The sequence below is a fragment of the Panthera pardus genome, unplaced genomic scaffold, assembly GCF_024362965.1.
Source record: "Panthera pardus isolate Hobbes unplaced genomic scaffold, ASM2436296v1 HiC_scaffold_17, whole genome shotgun sequence".
Lineage (NCBI taxonomy): Eukaryota > Metazoa > Chordata > Mammalia > Carnivora > Felidae > Panthera > Panthera pardus.
The window spans coordinates 28,531,573-28,546,940 of record NW_026526732.1 but is presented as its reverse complement, the minus strand read 5'-3'; the positions used below and the strand labels follow the sequence as shown (position 1 = coordinate 28,546,940).

General features: G+C 40.5%; 1 protein-coding gene across 1 annotated transcript in view; it reads left to right on the top strand.

The window, feature by feature from the left end:
• Nucleotides 1-869: 869 nt before the first annotated feature.
• Nucleotides 870-15,368, top strand: part of PEX7 (peroxisomal biogenesis factor 7) — a 77,460-nt gene continuing 62,961 nt past the window's right edge. The window contains exons 1-3 of the mRNA XM_019420485.2: nucleotides 870-1,389; nucleotides 3,179-3,236; nucleotides 4,142-4,292. Coding sequence (XP_019276030.2) covers nucleotides 1,260-1,389; nucleotides 3,179-3,236; nucleotides 4,142-4,292 — 339 coding nt within the window. The 5' untranslated portion in view covers nucleotides 870-1,259. The remainder of the gene's footprint in view (nucleotides 1,390-3,178; nucleotides 3,237-4,141; nucleotides 4,293-15,368) is intronic.

Genomic DNA, 15,368 nt, shown 5'->3' with positions numbered 1-15,368 from the left:
ACGTCATCATTTACACACCACAAACATCACCTTCCTTCTGAAGTTTTTCCTTCCATTCTTCCAATCCTCCTGAAAGCAGTGACAACTTTCTTTTTAAACACACACATATACTTATTTATTTATTTATTTATTTATTTATTTATTTATGATAGCACCTACAGTATTTTCATTACACTTAATTGTTGACAAGTTTATTATACTAATCTCTTGAGGGCATGGACTACATCTCATTGCTTTTGAAATCCACATGCCTAAAACTGTACAGTTAAGCTGGCCATATGACAAGGTTTGTGCTGGTTTACCTGGCTTCATTATTAACTGCACTCCCTTTCACTCTCAAAAGTGTCATATTTAACAGATTATATATAGTCACCTTCTGCCTAGTACATGTTTGGTAAAGTTTTGAATGAACGGATGAGATTTAATTTGTCTTAATTAGCCCCATATCTGAACACTAGTATATACAATAGACTACATATACACAATATACGTAGTGAGAATTTTTAAAAAGTTAATTGCTTATGATGTCTTTTTTCCTTAAGCTTCACTCCCACCTGATTTAATATTGCTTCAAGTTACCTTGGGCAACACAGCATCAATTGCCTGTTTGGCTCGCTGCTTGGTTTCAGAGTTGCTGTAACTTGTCTTATTTAAAAAAAAAAATTTTTAACGTTTATTTATTTTTGAGACAGAGAGAGACAGAGCATAAACGGGGGAGGGTCAGAGAGAGGGAGACACAATCTGAAACAGGCTCCAGGCTCTGAGCTGTCAGCACAGAGCCCAACGCGGGGCTCGAACTCACGGACCGCGAGATCATGACCTGAGCCGAAGTCGGCCGCCTAACCGACTGAGCCACCCAGGCGCCCCTAACTTGTCTTATTTTATAATCATCAGAAATACCTCCTGATGCCAGTCTTCCAAAATCACAAGGAATAAATAAAACCCCCAAAACGCGCAGTAAAGGCTAACATGCTAAAACAAAAGTTGTCACCTAACCCTACAATCACACTGCCTTGTTAGGTCTAGTACAAGATAGGTGGCGCAAATCACTTTGTTTTGCCCAAAACAAAGATGGACTCCGTCGGAGTCAGAGCCCTTTCCTTTCCGGACCAATCGAAATCCAGCATTCAGGGCACTGGGTGTCCTCACTTCCGCCTCGTCTTCCTGGGTCTCTAATTTGGCGAGGCGGGACTGTCCGCCTCTGATCCGAAACGGCTGTGGCAGCGCCAGGGCGGCGAGGCCCAGAAGCGGCGGGCGGGATGAGCGGGGCGCGCGTCGGAGCGGTGCGGACGCTGCGGGTGCCGGGCCGCCATGGCTATGCGGCCGAGTTTTCCCCGTACCTGCCGGGCCGGCTGGCCTGCGCCGCCGCGCAGCACTATGGCATCGCGGGTGAGGCCGCGCAGCGCCGCCGGGGCGGGGGCGGGTTCCAGCCGAACCCCAGCTTCACCCTGTGGTGGGAAAGCACTTCCGACAGTAGACAGTGCCACAAGTGTACACCAGGGGGAGCCGAGGAGCGCGCGAATTCTGGCTTCCTCCTTTGTCCATTGTGGGGGGTGGGTCTGGGTCTATGATCCTTTCAGTTACGTTGCGGAAGTAGCATCTGGGAGGTGCCTGCTGGCCCATACCCTTATTCCTTAGCGCACCTCCTCCACCTCCACCTGACCCCCCACCCCCACCCCCAGGCACACACTTCCTGCCTTGAGCGGGCTCAGCGGATGTGACCCCTCCGGCCATTCGGACGCTACCGACAGCACTTGTAAGGGGACGGTCCGCAGGGTCACTTGAGTACCTTGCTTATGGGTCCACCTTCCTCACAGTCTGCATCCGGGCTGTGGGTCGTAAGAAGGATGGCCTTGAGCGGACGCTTGGAGTCTCCCCACAATTGCCATCATGAAATTGATCAAGTTCTGCCCCTACCTCTTGTTGTCTCAGGAGGAATACACACATTTGCAAGTAGTTGGAGGTTCAAGTTAACTCGTGCGCGCTCTCTTTCTGTCTCTCTCTTTTGTAATGTTTATTTTCGAGAGAGAGAGAGAGAGAGAGCCCCTGAGCAGGGGTGGGGGCAGAGAGAGAGAGGGAGACTGAGGATCCTATAAGCAGGTTCTGTGCTGTCAGTGCAGAGCCCCATATAGGGCATAAACCGGGAGATCATGACCTAAGTGGGATGCTTAACCAACTGAGCCACCCAGGGACCCCAAGTTCACTGTCTCTTTTCAAGGACTAGACTGGAAGGCGGGATTCCATTCTTAAAATTTCTTCTTTTAACTTAAAGCTTATCTGTTATTTATGCGCAGAAGCTCTGTGAAATAATTCATTGCATAACGTCAGCTTTTGATAGTTGTTTTTCTTTGGCTCTAGGGCGGAAAAAAAATGGTATGATTTCTAAAGTTCAGAAGGCAAGAAATATTTACTTATATTTTCACCACTTAGCTCTTACTGCTTGCACTGGTACATTCAAGTTTACAATACTTACCCACCAGTTAGGTTGAAACTCATGAGTTTGATACTTTAAATTAAATCCTTTGTAAAACTTACAAGGAGGTTTTTTTTTTTTTTTTAATCCTGTTTAAATTGAGTGTTTTTCCTCCCTCAGTCTATATGACAAATACATCTTTTAAAATATGCTTGTCCCTTAGAAAAATAATTCATTTTGGGTAGATAACTAACCTACTCAGCACTTTACCATCTAGTATGTGGTAAATTCCACCAGGTATTTTGTTTTAAAATCCCATGCTGAATGTATTTCAGATTTATTAGCAAGGCAGTGTGATGCAGTAGAAGGAGCAGAGCTTCTGGAATCTGTAAGCCAAAGGTTTCTTGCCTGGAAATAGGGATTATGACACCTATTTGGGAGGTTTATGTGCCTGGCAGGCTGTCTGGCCATAGAATATTAATTCAGATATCTCCCCCTCCCCCCCCTTTAGGGCTGTGTCTGGATCCCAAGCATAGGTGAGATAAGTTTAATATTTCATGGTTGAGGTGCAATATAGAAAAACGAATGGAGCGCACAGTCCTGATCAGTTTGTATACACGGTCTCAATAACTTTAGGGAGAAATTTGTGGTAGTAAAATTAGGTACTCATTCCTCAGCAACCTCCCCCACCTACCCTTCACCTTAGCTGTTCCCCTGGCAAGTTCAAAAGCATGATCTTGATTTTTTTTTTTTTTTCCTCCTTAGGCTGTGGAACCCTTCTGATATTGGATCAAAATGAATCTGGGCTTAGACTTTTTAGAAGGTAAGGTGGCTCTAATGATTAAACTTACAGGTATTCTCTTTTGCTACCAAAGCCTTAATATAATTAGATTTTGAATCTTTTTGATCAGTAAAATATTTTTTCATTTTTAAATTTGTGGTAGAAAAGAAACTTCAGCATGTGCATATATAGAACTTATTTTTGCCAGTAAACTGTGATTATGTCATTTTTCTTCTAAAGCCCTTGTCTCTTAGTGTTCATTTATAAAGTAGAAAACTTAAACATAAAAAAATGTAAACTAGTTAGTATACTGTGTGACGTTTCTAACGTTGCTGTCTTCTTCACATAGTTTGGGTTAATTCATTCAGGAGCTAATTATCCATTTTGTGAGTTATCTAGCACTGCTTTCCGTTTCTTATTTCTATGGCTGTCTTGACTGTTGGACTCATTAACACCTCCATCTGGGTTAGTCAATGTCAGAGAAAGGAAAGGAAACTCTGTCATGAGATCATGACCTGCTCACAGCTCAGGCGAAATTTTATGTGGGAAGTTGAAATTCTTGGTCTAAATTAGTATTGTGAAGTGCTTGCTGCTCCCTCCTGTGAACCACACAAAAAACCCAAAAAAAAAAGGCAAAACAGTGAGCACCCAGGTATGGCGTCCTGGCCTCATAAATAGTGCCAAATTTCTAAATGGGAGACCGAATTTTAATCCAGCTGCACAGTTTTCTTGCTGTGTGACCTGGGATGTTCCTGTCACATCTCTGAACTCATTTCTGGGTCTGTCAGGTTCTAGCTCTATTTCTCTTCCATAGTTGTGAAGACCATGTGAGATAATGGGTGTTAAAATATGTGATAAACTTGAAAGACTGTAAAATTATGGTTCCTATTTTATGTTCAGCTGCCTGTGCAACCGGATTTTTTTTTATTTTACTTTTCCTGGTGTAGCTTTGACTGGAACGATGGTTTGTTTGACGTGACCTGGAGCGAGAACAATGAACACGTCCTGGTCACCTGTAGCGGCGATGGCTCGCTGCAGCTCTGGGACACGGCCAAAGCCGCAGGACCACTGCAGGTCTACAAGGAACACACTCAGGAGGTAGGAAGGCAAGTCTTTCTGGGCTGATTGGTTTTGTTTTAGATGAAATCCATTTGGGGGTGGAAACAAGGGTACTGGAAGTTTAAGCGTTAGTGTTTCTTGCATATGGTAGATGTTATTTGTTATTTGATTATTCCGACATTAAGTACATCTTGCCCTAAGGAGCTAAGAAAGAAGGAAAGGTCAAGCTTTTTCTTAGGCAGTACAAATGCCCCCAGTAGTAGGTATGCTGTAGCGCTGTTTCCTCCAGAAGAGGCTCATCTCTTTCTTCCCGCTGTAGGGCATGCTTGCCCTATACCGCCTTAAGGAGGAAGTAGGCAGACTTTTCACCAAGGCGTCACAAGATCGCCTTTAGGGCCGCAGTAAGGTTCCTAGGGATTTTCAGAATATAGTGAGCAAGAGCATCAAATGCAGATTATGAGACAGAGTTTACTGAAGAAATTTGAAATCTCAACCAGTTCATGTATCTAGGTTCTGTGTGTATGTATACGGGTAGCACAGAAGATAGTTTGGTTTTCATATCCTTTAGATAAATACCTAGTAGTGCCATTGCTGGGTCGCGGGGTAGTTCTAGGTTTCATTTTCTTGAGGAACCTCCATACTGTTTTCCAGAGCGGCTGCACCAGTCTGCTCTCCCACCAACAGCGCAAAAGGGTTCCCCTTTCTCTGCATCCTCGCCAACATCTGTCGTTGCCTGAGTTGTTCATTTTAGCCATTCTGACAGGTGTGAGGTGATGACTCACTGGGTTCTGCTCCTGAAACCAGTACTACACGGTATGTTAACTAACTTGAATGTAAATAAATAAATTAAAAAAAAAAAGAAAATAGTTTGGTTTTCAGTCATATAAAACTACAAAGGTATTTTTAATGAATGTGATGGGAAAGACATTCCCTTACGGTGTTTTGCCTAAAATGTTTCATAATTTCCCTCAAGGTAGCCATAGATCTTTCAATTTTACTTTCAGATTTGTGTCTAGCACAGTACCTGGCCCATAGAAGGCCTTCAAAGGATGCTTGTTAAATGCAAGAATATTAGTCGTTTGTGATAAAAGGATTAGTTGTGTGAAGATTCCAGAGTGTTAAGAGAGTGGGTTAGGAGTGACATTCAAGGTGACATATACTCAATTTAAGGTTTACATCAACATCTAGTTCCCAATGTGCTCATTACAATTTTTGAAAAATAGTTAACATTTGTCTTCATTGTCAAATAATAGGCTTATCAATTTGCTTACCTTTTTTGAAAACAGATTTGACCCACTTCAAGTTCTTGGTTATGAAAACTTACCTTTGAACTAAGGATGCAGCTATTTGTATTTCATTGTGGAGGAAGTGTATTTAGCTATACATTTTGTAGTAAAAATGTGCCATGTGGTTAAGACCTTGCTTACTTTAAGAAAATCAATGAATGGAGTGCCTGGGTGGCTCAATTGGTTAAGTGTCCAACTTTGGCCCAGATCGTGATCTCACGGTTCGTGAGTTTGAGCCTCGCATCGGGCTGTGTGCTGACAGCTCAGAGCTTGGAGCCTGCCTCGCATTCTGTGTCCCCTACTGTCTCTGCCCCTCCTCGCCACCCCCCTCAAAAATAAATAAACATTAAAGAAATTTTTTTAAAAAATTAAAAAAATCAATGATTGACTCTTGTGATATGATAGAAGCTGAAAAGTTTACAATGATGGATGCCCATAAAAAATATTAATGCAGAATGACAATGAGTCATGCATTTAATACCAGTTTGTTCCCTTTAGAAATTGCATTTGTGTTTAAAATGGAACAACAGACTTGTCAGCTGAAGGGATCTATCTTTCCTTTTTCCCTCCCTCCCTCCCTCCGTTCCTTCGTTTCTTCGTTTCTTCCTTTCTTCCGGGGCACAATTGAACTTGATATATTTCCTTGTGTGTATTTAGTCATGCTTAGCCATTTTTTCTGGATTAGGTTACTGCAATAAGATTTTTCTTAAAATTTAGAATAAATTTAAAGCATCCCCTCCCCCACAGAATTGTGATTATGGGGAAAAATAATTTCCAGTTATGTGTCAGTGAGTCTTGTTGGATTTTACTATGAATAGGATGTAATATCCTTCACTACTTTTCACTATACTATGTTTGAAAAGCATTCACTTTTTTTTTCTTTTTCTTTCTGTTTGGTTTTTTTTTTTTTTTTTTTTTTTTTACCTTGTTTAGTATTTTAAAGTTTTAACTTGTATTTAAAAAGCTAGATCTGTCCGTACTGGTAGCACATGTTTTGTGCCAGGCATGTGCTAGTCTTCAAAGTTGCAAATATGAATAAGACTCAGGTGCTAATCTCTGGTAGTAGATCTGGGACATGCAAGCAAACTAATATAATGTGATCATGTTGAAAAGAAGTGTCTAGAAGGTGCAGATAGAGAAACCAAGGACCGTCACAAAAGAGATGCCATTTGAGCTGAGTCTTGGACAGTTAGCAGGAATTCACTGGCAGCCCAAGGGGAAGAGGGCAGTTTTAGTAGAAAAGAGCATCTCACAGGTGCAGATCTGTGAAAGAGCATGACATGTTCAAGGCAGTCACAGGTCCTTTGGTGTGACTAGAGCAGAGTGTCTGTGTGGGAATGGTGGGAGATGAGGCGGGAAAGGTGGGGAAGGGCTATATCCTGATGGGCCTTAAATGCCTGGTTGGGGTTGCACTGGATGCTTTGAATATTCAGGGGAGAGATGGATTAATTTTGTAGATTTGGGGCCACACAGTATGGGCAGACAACAGGACATACACGGATGTGTAAGTATTAGCCATTTTCCACTTAATCCAACTTTTCCAGATGCTAGGTATGACTAGACTGTAATTTAGGTACTAAATTTTACTATTTGAAATGAAAACAAAGTAGAAAGTGCTTGTCTTAACTCAGTGGTTTTCAAACTTTGCCACATATAGAATCACGTAGGGACCTTTTAAAAATCTTCATGGTGGTTGGAGCCAGCCATCAATCGGCATGATTTAGATTCCCAGATTATTCCAATGTACAGTAGTGTTTAGAAGCCACTGCTTTAACTTCATAGGCATTCAGTTCTGATGACCTTATTGTGTATATTGTCTAATATTTTGAGGGTTGTAGATTCAAAATGGAGATTTTAAAAACTACATAATAAAATGCATCTTTTGATTTACCTTGTGAAGTGGTAACCTCAAAGCTTTAAAACTTTTTAAAGAAGAGAAAGTGATAGTTTTAAATAGATGGAAACTGTGATGGAATATTTTTGGGTCAAGAATGACCTTCACGCATGAATATGGCTACTATATATGTAGTCTCTCTGTCATACACTCATTGTGGGTCTCAAACACTGTGCCTGTCTCTAAAGCAGGTTGGTGAGTGAATCATATCTAGAAATTAGAATCCCATATCTCCTAATTTAGATCTAGTAGGAAACTTACGTAGGAGAATGATGCAATCTTATTTGATAATTTTAAATCATGTGAAACTAGAAATTTTTTTTTAGTTTAGCTATAATCTGATAGTCTATGAAATTATCCTATTGAATTATTGGCAGAGCTGTTTAAATATATGTAGAATTTACATTTTATGTAAATGTAATGTGAGACAGGGAGGAATTTTATATATATATCTGCATATATTTCAAAAAGAAACAATGGAAAGAGAATCCAAAGCCAATAAAAATGGTTACCTTTAAAAAGGGTGGGGAAGATATCAGGGGAGGCAGGGGACAAGGATGGCTAATTTTCCAAATATAATTTATATCACAGTTTTGGCCTTGGAAAAGTTGAAATATTTTACAAAGTTAAAAATCACTGTTTAATTAAAAAGGAAAAAAAATTGCTAAAAATTGAAAACAAGCAGAAAACACATTCATCTAGTGATGTATCAAATTGGCATTATAACCAGGTATTGAAAAAAATTATTTCAAGTGACTTTAGAAATACAGTTTAGTGATTGTCCATGCCTAATAAGATATTTCTGATAAACAAAAAGAGTTGCAAGGAAGTTTTAAACTGCATTCAGAAAGATAAGTATTGTTATTTTGAAACTCTCATATCATGTAGGTTCACATATACCAGTAATTATGTTATTAGAAACCAAAAATTTTTATGTAAGAGAAAAGTAATATGAGAATAAAGAAGTTAAATAGAGACATTTAATCCTAAAACTGGGAAGTATCTGCACAGACTCATGATTTATTTTTCTCTGTTTAAAAAAGTCCATTTGTTCTGGTTCTTTGGACTGTAAAGACTGAGCTGCATTGACAACTCAGTCTCAGTGATATCCCTAGTGCCCAGATTGTTGCCTCTAAATACCATTTCCCACTAAAAGGATCTGGGGATCTTTGGAGAAATAGTTGATTCCAGGACTGGCAGGAAACGTACAAGGTGAATCCAAAACATCTTCTTGTGTCAGAAGACTGTGAAAGTCCACTGGGATCACATTAGACGTTTGAAACAGATAACCTGAAAAGGCTCTCAGTGGCCAATGATGGACAATTTCAACATCAAAAAGAATGACAGCAATGAGTTGGAACACTATACACACAGAGAGATACACACTTATATGTATATTTCTACCCATTACATGGAGTTGTAAACATTAAAAAACAACAGCTGGTCATCACTGAAGATTACTAGGACAATGGCCTCATTCTGAAAATTGATAAGCAAATATGAAGAATCAAGGCATTTATCCTGCCTTTCTGATGTGAATTTTATTGTGGGGTAGTTGAATGGTTGATGTGGAAAATTTCTCATAACTGAATTCTGACTATTAAATGCAGAAGGAATAGCACAATTATAGAGTCACCATTTAGTAGCCCGTAATGAAATAATGAGTGTAGGCAAAGATTAGCTATGAATGCTAAAACATTAATTTAATATTTATACATCTTTTGAACAATTTTGAGATCACTAAAAGTGGGTCAGCCAGCAATTATACACCTAATGTAATAGGAAGCTTAAATAAGATTGAACTGAATTGAACCAAACCTCTAGACCTAACTTCTAACTTAAAGGAAATGGGAGGAGTAGAGGAAAATGTTGACACCAGGAGAGACAATTAGCCAAATCCAGAATGCAGAAGATTCTATGGGACCATTAACTTTGTTTCTTCAACAATTATAAATGTCATGGGAAGGGTGGGTGGGGAAAACAAGATGGGAGAGGAGGACTTTCCTAGATTAGATCTAAGAGACGTAACAACTAAGGGTAAAATATGGATTTTGTTTAGTTTTTGATTCAAATAAACCACCTGTAAAAAGACATTTTTGAGACAGTCAGGGAAATAAGAATGTGGACTGAGTTTTGGATGATATTAAGGAACTGTTATTCATCTTGTTAGGTGTGAAAATGGCCTTCTGCTTATATAAAAAAGAAAAATATCCTTATCTGCTTAAGTATTTATGAGTGAAGTGGTCTGATGTTAAAATACTCCAGCAGTCAGTCAGTCAGTCAGTCAGTCAGTAAGTCAGTCAGTAACAGGACAGATGAAGCAAGGTGGCAAAATGTTGATAATTCTGGAAAGTATGTGATAGATACCTGGGGATTTATTATGATATTTTTTCTTTTATGCACATTTTAATGTTTCTATAATGATAAATTTAAAAAATTGTTTCACATTAAAAGAAATATGTAGCCTTTTCTAATCGCTCAGTAATTAAAAGTCAGTGTCCCTTTCCTTTGTATTGATACAGATAAGTATGAACATTCTGGACATAGTTTTTATTTGATGATTTTTAATTAAATAGACCAACTTAAAAAGGGCAGCACTATACAGTAGATTAAAAGCGAGCTCTTTGGGAATTGATTTCAGTAATAAAATTTGTCCTCTCAAACTGTGGTTTTGATGAGGTTCAGATTTCATAAAGCAACGCAAAATACTGTTCAGTGTGGTTTTTTTTTTTTCTTTTTGCAGTTTCTCAATTTTCTTCATCACTGCCGAGAGTAATTACTTAAGATAGGCCTTTAGAGGACCCTGCTTTTAAAGCACAACTGCATTCCTCTCTTCTTTTTTATGCTTAATTGGGCCATTAAGTCATGTCCACTGTTTGAGTGGGAGTGGACAGGGGAATTGGAAATAGGAAAAGGTTGGAGGACTGGACTGATGTGAGGTGTGCTCTTCATGCAGATTTCTCTGCGCCTTCATTCATTCTAGAAACTTTGATTAACCCTACTGTCTGCAAGGGACTGTGTGAAGCCTAGTGGGGAAGATGAGTGAATTGGGAATGGTCCTTGCCCTGCTGGAGTCCTTGTCCTCTCTAGGGAGGGAGGCTTACGCTGCTGGTTATCTAATTTATAATGTGATAAGTGCTGTGAATGTATGGGGTACTACAAGAGGAGAGGATCTTCTCTGCAGGAAGGGACCAGGATGGCATCCTTAAGTCTGAAGGGAGAGTAGGATTTAACTATTCAAGTGGAGGGGCGCCTGGGTGGCTCAGTCAGTGGAGCATCTGACTCTTGATTTCTGCTCAGGTCATGATCTTACAGGTTAGAGAGTTCGAGCCTCACATCTATCTCTGCTCTGGTAGCACGGAGCTACCTGGGATTCTGTCTCTCTCTTTCTCTTTCTCTCTCTCTCTCTCTCTCTCTCTCTCAAAATAAATAAATAAATAAACTTTAAAAGATAACTATTCAGGTAGAGAGAGTCCAGAGGAATAGGGTTAGAGGCAAAGGAAAGTGCCCTCTTGAAGGGCGGGGTACTGAGCCTGTGTGCCTGGAAAAGTCAGCATTTTGGCTGTTATGCTAAGACCAGTGGGAAGACATTGAAGATTTTGAAAAATTTACCATGAAAGATTTCATGTTTACATGAATATATGTAAGAAGTAAACATGTATAATGAATGCTTGCATATTCATCATCTAACTTAAGAAATAAAACATTACCTATGCTTTTGGAGCCCCTGCTTACAGATGCTATCTTCTGTCTACTTTTTTCTGATTCCACCCTTCTTCCTCCTCTTTTCTTTCCTCCCCTCTTCCCAGAAGTAACCACTAATTGTGAATTTCTATTTCTGTTTTCTTTTCTTTTTCGTTTTACTACATATGTATGCATCCCTAAATCACTCATAGTTTTGCATGATTTCGACCTTTGGGTAATAAGCAGCAGCATGGATGAATGTCAACGTGGAGTGAAGATGGTAAGTTGCAGGAGCCACAGAGCATGATACCATTGAAGGGCTTTCTGTGGGGGAATGACGTTTGTGTTTTTATGCAATGCGGATAATGGATTGGAGGTGAGCCAGGATGGATAGGAAGAGCAGTTGAAGGATGCTACGGTCTAGGTGGTAGGTAGCTGAGGAGTTGATGGCTGTAGCCTCTTAAGAGAAATTATGTACAAACTTGGAACTATGGTCTTTTGGGATCCTGTCTCTCCTAATTAGTTGGCCTTTCTGTTCCTCAGACGTGACAAGCTTGTTTCCTGCTTCAGGGTCTTTTCCTAGTCTTCTGCCAGAGCCTTTCCTCTCAAACGTGCAGAGTTCTGTCTTTCCTGCACGCAGGTCCCTGCTCAGAGAGATCTTCCCTAACCACTCTACTGAGAAGTGACCTCTTAATTCTACATTGTTTTCCAGTCTCCTTCCTTTGCTTTATTTTGCTCCATAGTTTTCCTTTAAAATCGCATTCTGAAATTATTTATTTATAGTCTGTCTTCCTCTGCTAAAATATATGACCCATCTGGACTAAGGCTTTGTCTTGTCTAACATTGTACTCCCCTTCCCCTTGTGCCTTGTACACAGTAGGTGCTTAAGAAATACTTGTTGAATAGATTAGTGAGGTAACTTGAAGTTGGGATATTGGAATCTACTCATCCTTTTTCAACTCTCTCTCAAACGTTTATCTCTCTGACTGTAAACTTTTTTCAGAGCCTGAGGTTAATGCCCAAACCCTGCTCCCACTAGACATTTCCACTTGACTGTCTTGCTGTCACTTCAAAGTCAGTATGTCCAAAATTACACATTATCTTCTTTCCTCCAGTCTTCCCATTTTGTTAATGCCACCACCACTGATAGTCCCCAGGCACAAAACCTTGGTGTTATCCGGCAGTGTTCCCTAGTCCTGATCCCTTGGGTGCTGTCTATGCCTGTATATGACTTTGTGGAGCGGGGGGAGGTGCAGTTCTGATCACTGTTTTCACTTCTGCTTTCTGCTATTAACATTTTAGCCAGGCCTCAAGGTCCTGCTTGGATCCTCTCTTCTGGGCATCAAGCTGAATTTTCCATCCCAGCACCCATGTTGTACTTATGTCTGTAGTTTTATTATTATTATTTTTAATATTTATTTATTTATTTTGAGAAACAGAGAGAGAGAGAGAGAAAGAGAGAGAGTGAGCGAAGTGGGGGGGGGGGGGGCAGAGAGAGAGGGAGAGGGAATCCAAAGCAGGTTTGTGCTGTCAGCACAGAGCCCGAAGTGGGGCTCCATCTCATGAACCGTAAGATCATGATCTGAGCCAAACAACTGGGCCACTCAGGCACCCCCCCCCACTGTAGTTTGTTTGTTTATTTGTTTGTTTTTTTAAGTTACTTTCCTGTATCCTAATATTTTAAATACAGTCAAATAAAATATTTTTTGAGTTGCCTTTTTAAAAAATGTTTTTAAACATTTATTATTTTTGAGAGAGAGAGAGAGAGACAGAGAGAGACAGAGCACGAGCAGGGGAGGGGCAGAGAGAGGGAGACAGAGAATCCGAAGCAGGCTCCAGGCTCCGAGCTGTCAGCACAGAGCCCGACGTGGGGCCCGAACCCACAACCGCGAGATCATGACCTGAGCCAAAGTCAGACGCCCAACTGACTGAGCTACCCAGGCGCCCCTTGAGGTTGCCTTTATTTCTTTTTGTGTTATCCCACTTTCAACATCACCCTGGGGATCCTGTCCCTAGTTTTGTCCTAGAGTCCTACTGCTTGCACTTCGTTGTGTGACTGATAAGACAGCTGGCAGCAACACTGCCGTCAGCGTGGTTACCTTCTATCTTTTGTTCTCATTAGGGCTGGGTTCCCCTATGGGGGCTTTTGCAGTTTTAAAAGGTAAGAAGTCATAAGGTTTCGAATCCCGTGTCATACTGGACATGTGTAGAGGCAGTGGAGTGTGGGACGTTGATCTTAGTTTTTAGTTATATTTGTTCAGGTATCCTCTGAAACGAAAACAGTAGCTCTTTATAACTACTTAGCAGTGATGCAGATTGTGAAGGTAAATTCAGATGGATAAACTCTTTTAACTCCCATTTGTTGAGTGCTTATTATATTGCAACAAGCATAGGCATACAAGGTGGTTTTGCCCACATGACGGATCTTTCAGAATCTAGTAGGTATTTAACACAAGTTGTCGTAAAATATGGTAAATGTTGAATTATAAGTAGGTGCAAGGTGCTGTTGGAGTGCATGGAAGGAAACATTTAAATCATGGAGGGTTTTATCGAGGTGAGGCTTATTTCATAAAGGCTGTGGTGGAGCCCAGTCTTGACAAATGAGTGGGAGGTCACCAAGTGGACAGTGGACAAGGGCTTTAAGTTCTTGGATAATTCACGGAAACAAAGTGGGATTAGTTTGGGCTCCCACGAAGGGCGATACTAGTAAGGGCAGGCTTTTACTTCCCTAATGTCGCAGCCCCACGTCATTCCAATTCAACAGTGCCCTCAGGTAGCATGATGTAGAGTCAGCCTCACGTAGTGATTAAGGGTGGACTCTGCAGTTAGGCTGCTGAGGTTCAGAGTTCAGCTCTGTCACTTAACTAGCTTTAGGAATTTGAAGAGTTTATTTATACATTTTGGGTCTTGTTATAGTATCAATTTCATAGAAGGGAAGATTAAATGAGATAAAATAGGGGCACCTGGGGGACTCAGTAAGGTATGTGTCTGACTTCGGCTCAGGTCTTGATCTCACAGTCCGTGGGTTCGAGCCCCGCGTCGGGCTCTGAGCTGACAGCTCTGAGCCTGGAGTCTGCTTCAGATTCTGTCTCCCTCTCTCTCTGCCCCTCCCCTGCTCACGCTCTGTCTCTCTCTCTCTCTCTCTCTCTCTCAAAAAGAAATAAACATTAAAAAAATTAAATGAGATAAAATATGTAAAATGCTTATGACAACATGTGGCACATAACAGGTGCTAAATAAAGGTTTGCTATTGTGGTTATTTTTGACTGTTCACATCAGCCTAGAGTAGGAGTTGGCAAACTACTACTCATGGGACAGGGCCCAACCTAGCCTGCTATCTGATTTGTAAATAAAGTTTTATTGGAACACAGCTATGCCCACTCATCAAGTATCAGCTATGGCTACTTTTGTGCTCTACTGGGCCGAAAGACAGACCAAATGGCCCATAAAGCCCAATGTGTATATATATATATACACACTCTATATATACTCTCTCTATATATATACTACTCTACAGAAGAAATGTGCCATGCCCTGGCCTAGAGGATAAAAGCAAACTCTTCAGCTCACAATGACTGCTTCCAAGCCTATCTTTTTCCATCCATAACTAACAGATGGCCATGGCAGCTCTTTGGTTTTTGTTGCCCCTTCTTTATGAGCTGCTTCTGTTGCTGGATTGTGGTTTCTTCAGTGTTCCAACTGATTTTCTCTCTTTTTCATGAATATGGACAGCAGCAGGGCCAGGACTAGAATAGGGTGGGTGAAGCACTCACTTTAGGTACATGATTAAGGAGGACCCCAACAACTCAATAGTCAAATAATATCTTAATGCAGTAATTTAAAAAATCAGAAATACTGCAAAAAAAATCTGTGATGAGAAAAATATTAAAGTTTTAAACAAAGACAGGATCAGTATTACCAATTTTGTTTTCTGAAACTAAGGTGCCAACATGGCTAGGCATAGTGCCAGACAGCAGAGAATGGGTAACCCATATTTAAGCCCCAGCAAACTGCATATCCTGCTTCCTACATAAATATGGTAGCTAGAATTTTTAAGACTCAGAAGGATCTGCTGGCTGGTCACTTTTAGTGCTATGTACTCAGGTGTATGTCAGGACTACTTTAATAGAGAATAATTATGCATATATGTTGTTGAACTTAGCTTACAGTAGTGATCTGTATATGTCTGTTGTATAAAATGACAGAAAATGAAAAATATTTCCATAAGTTTTCAAATGGTTCATTTGAAAT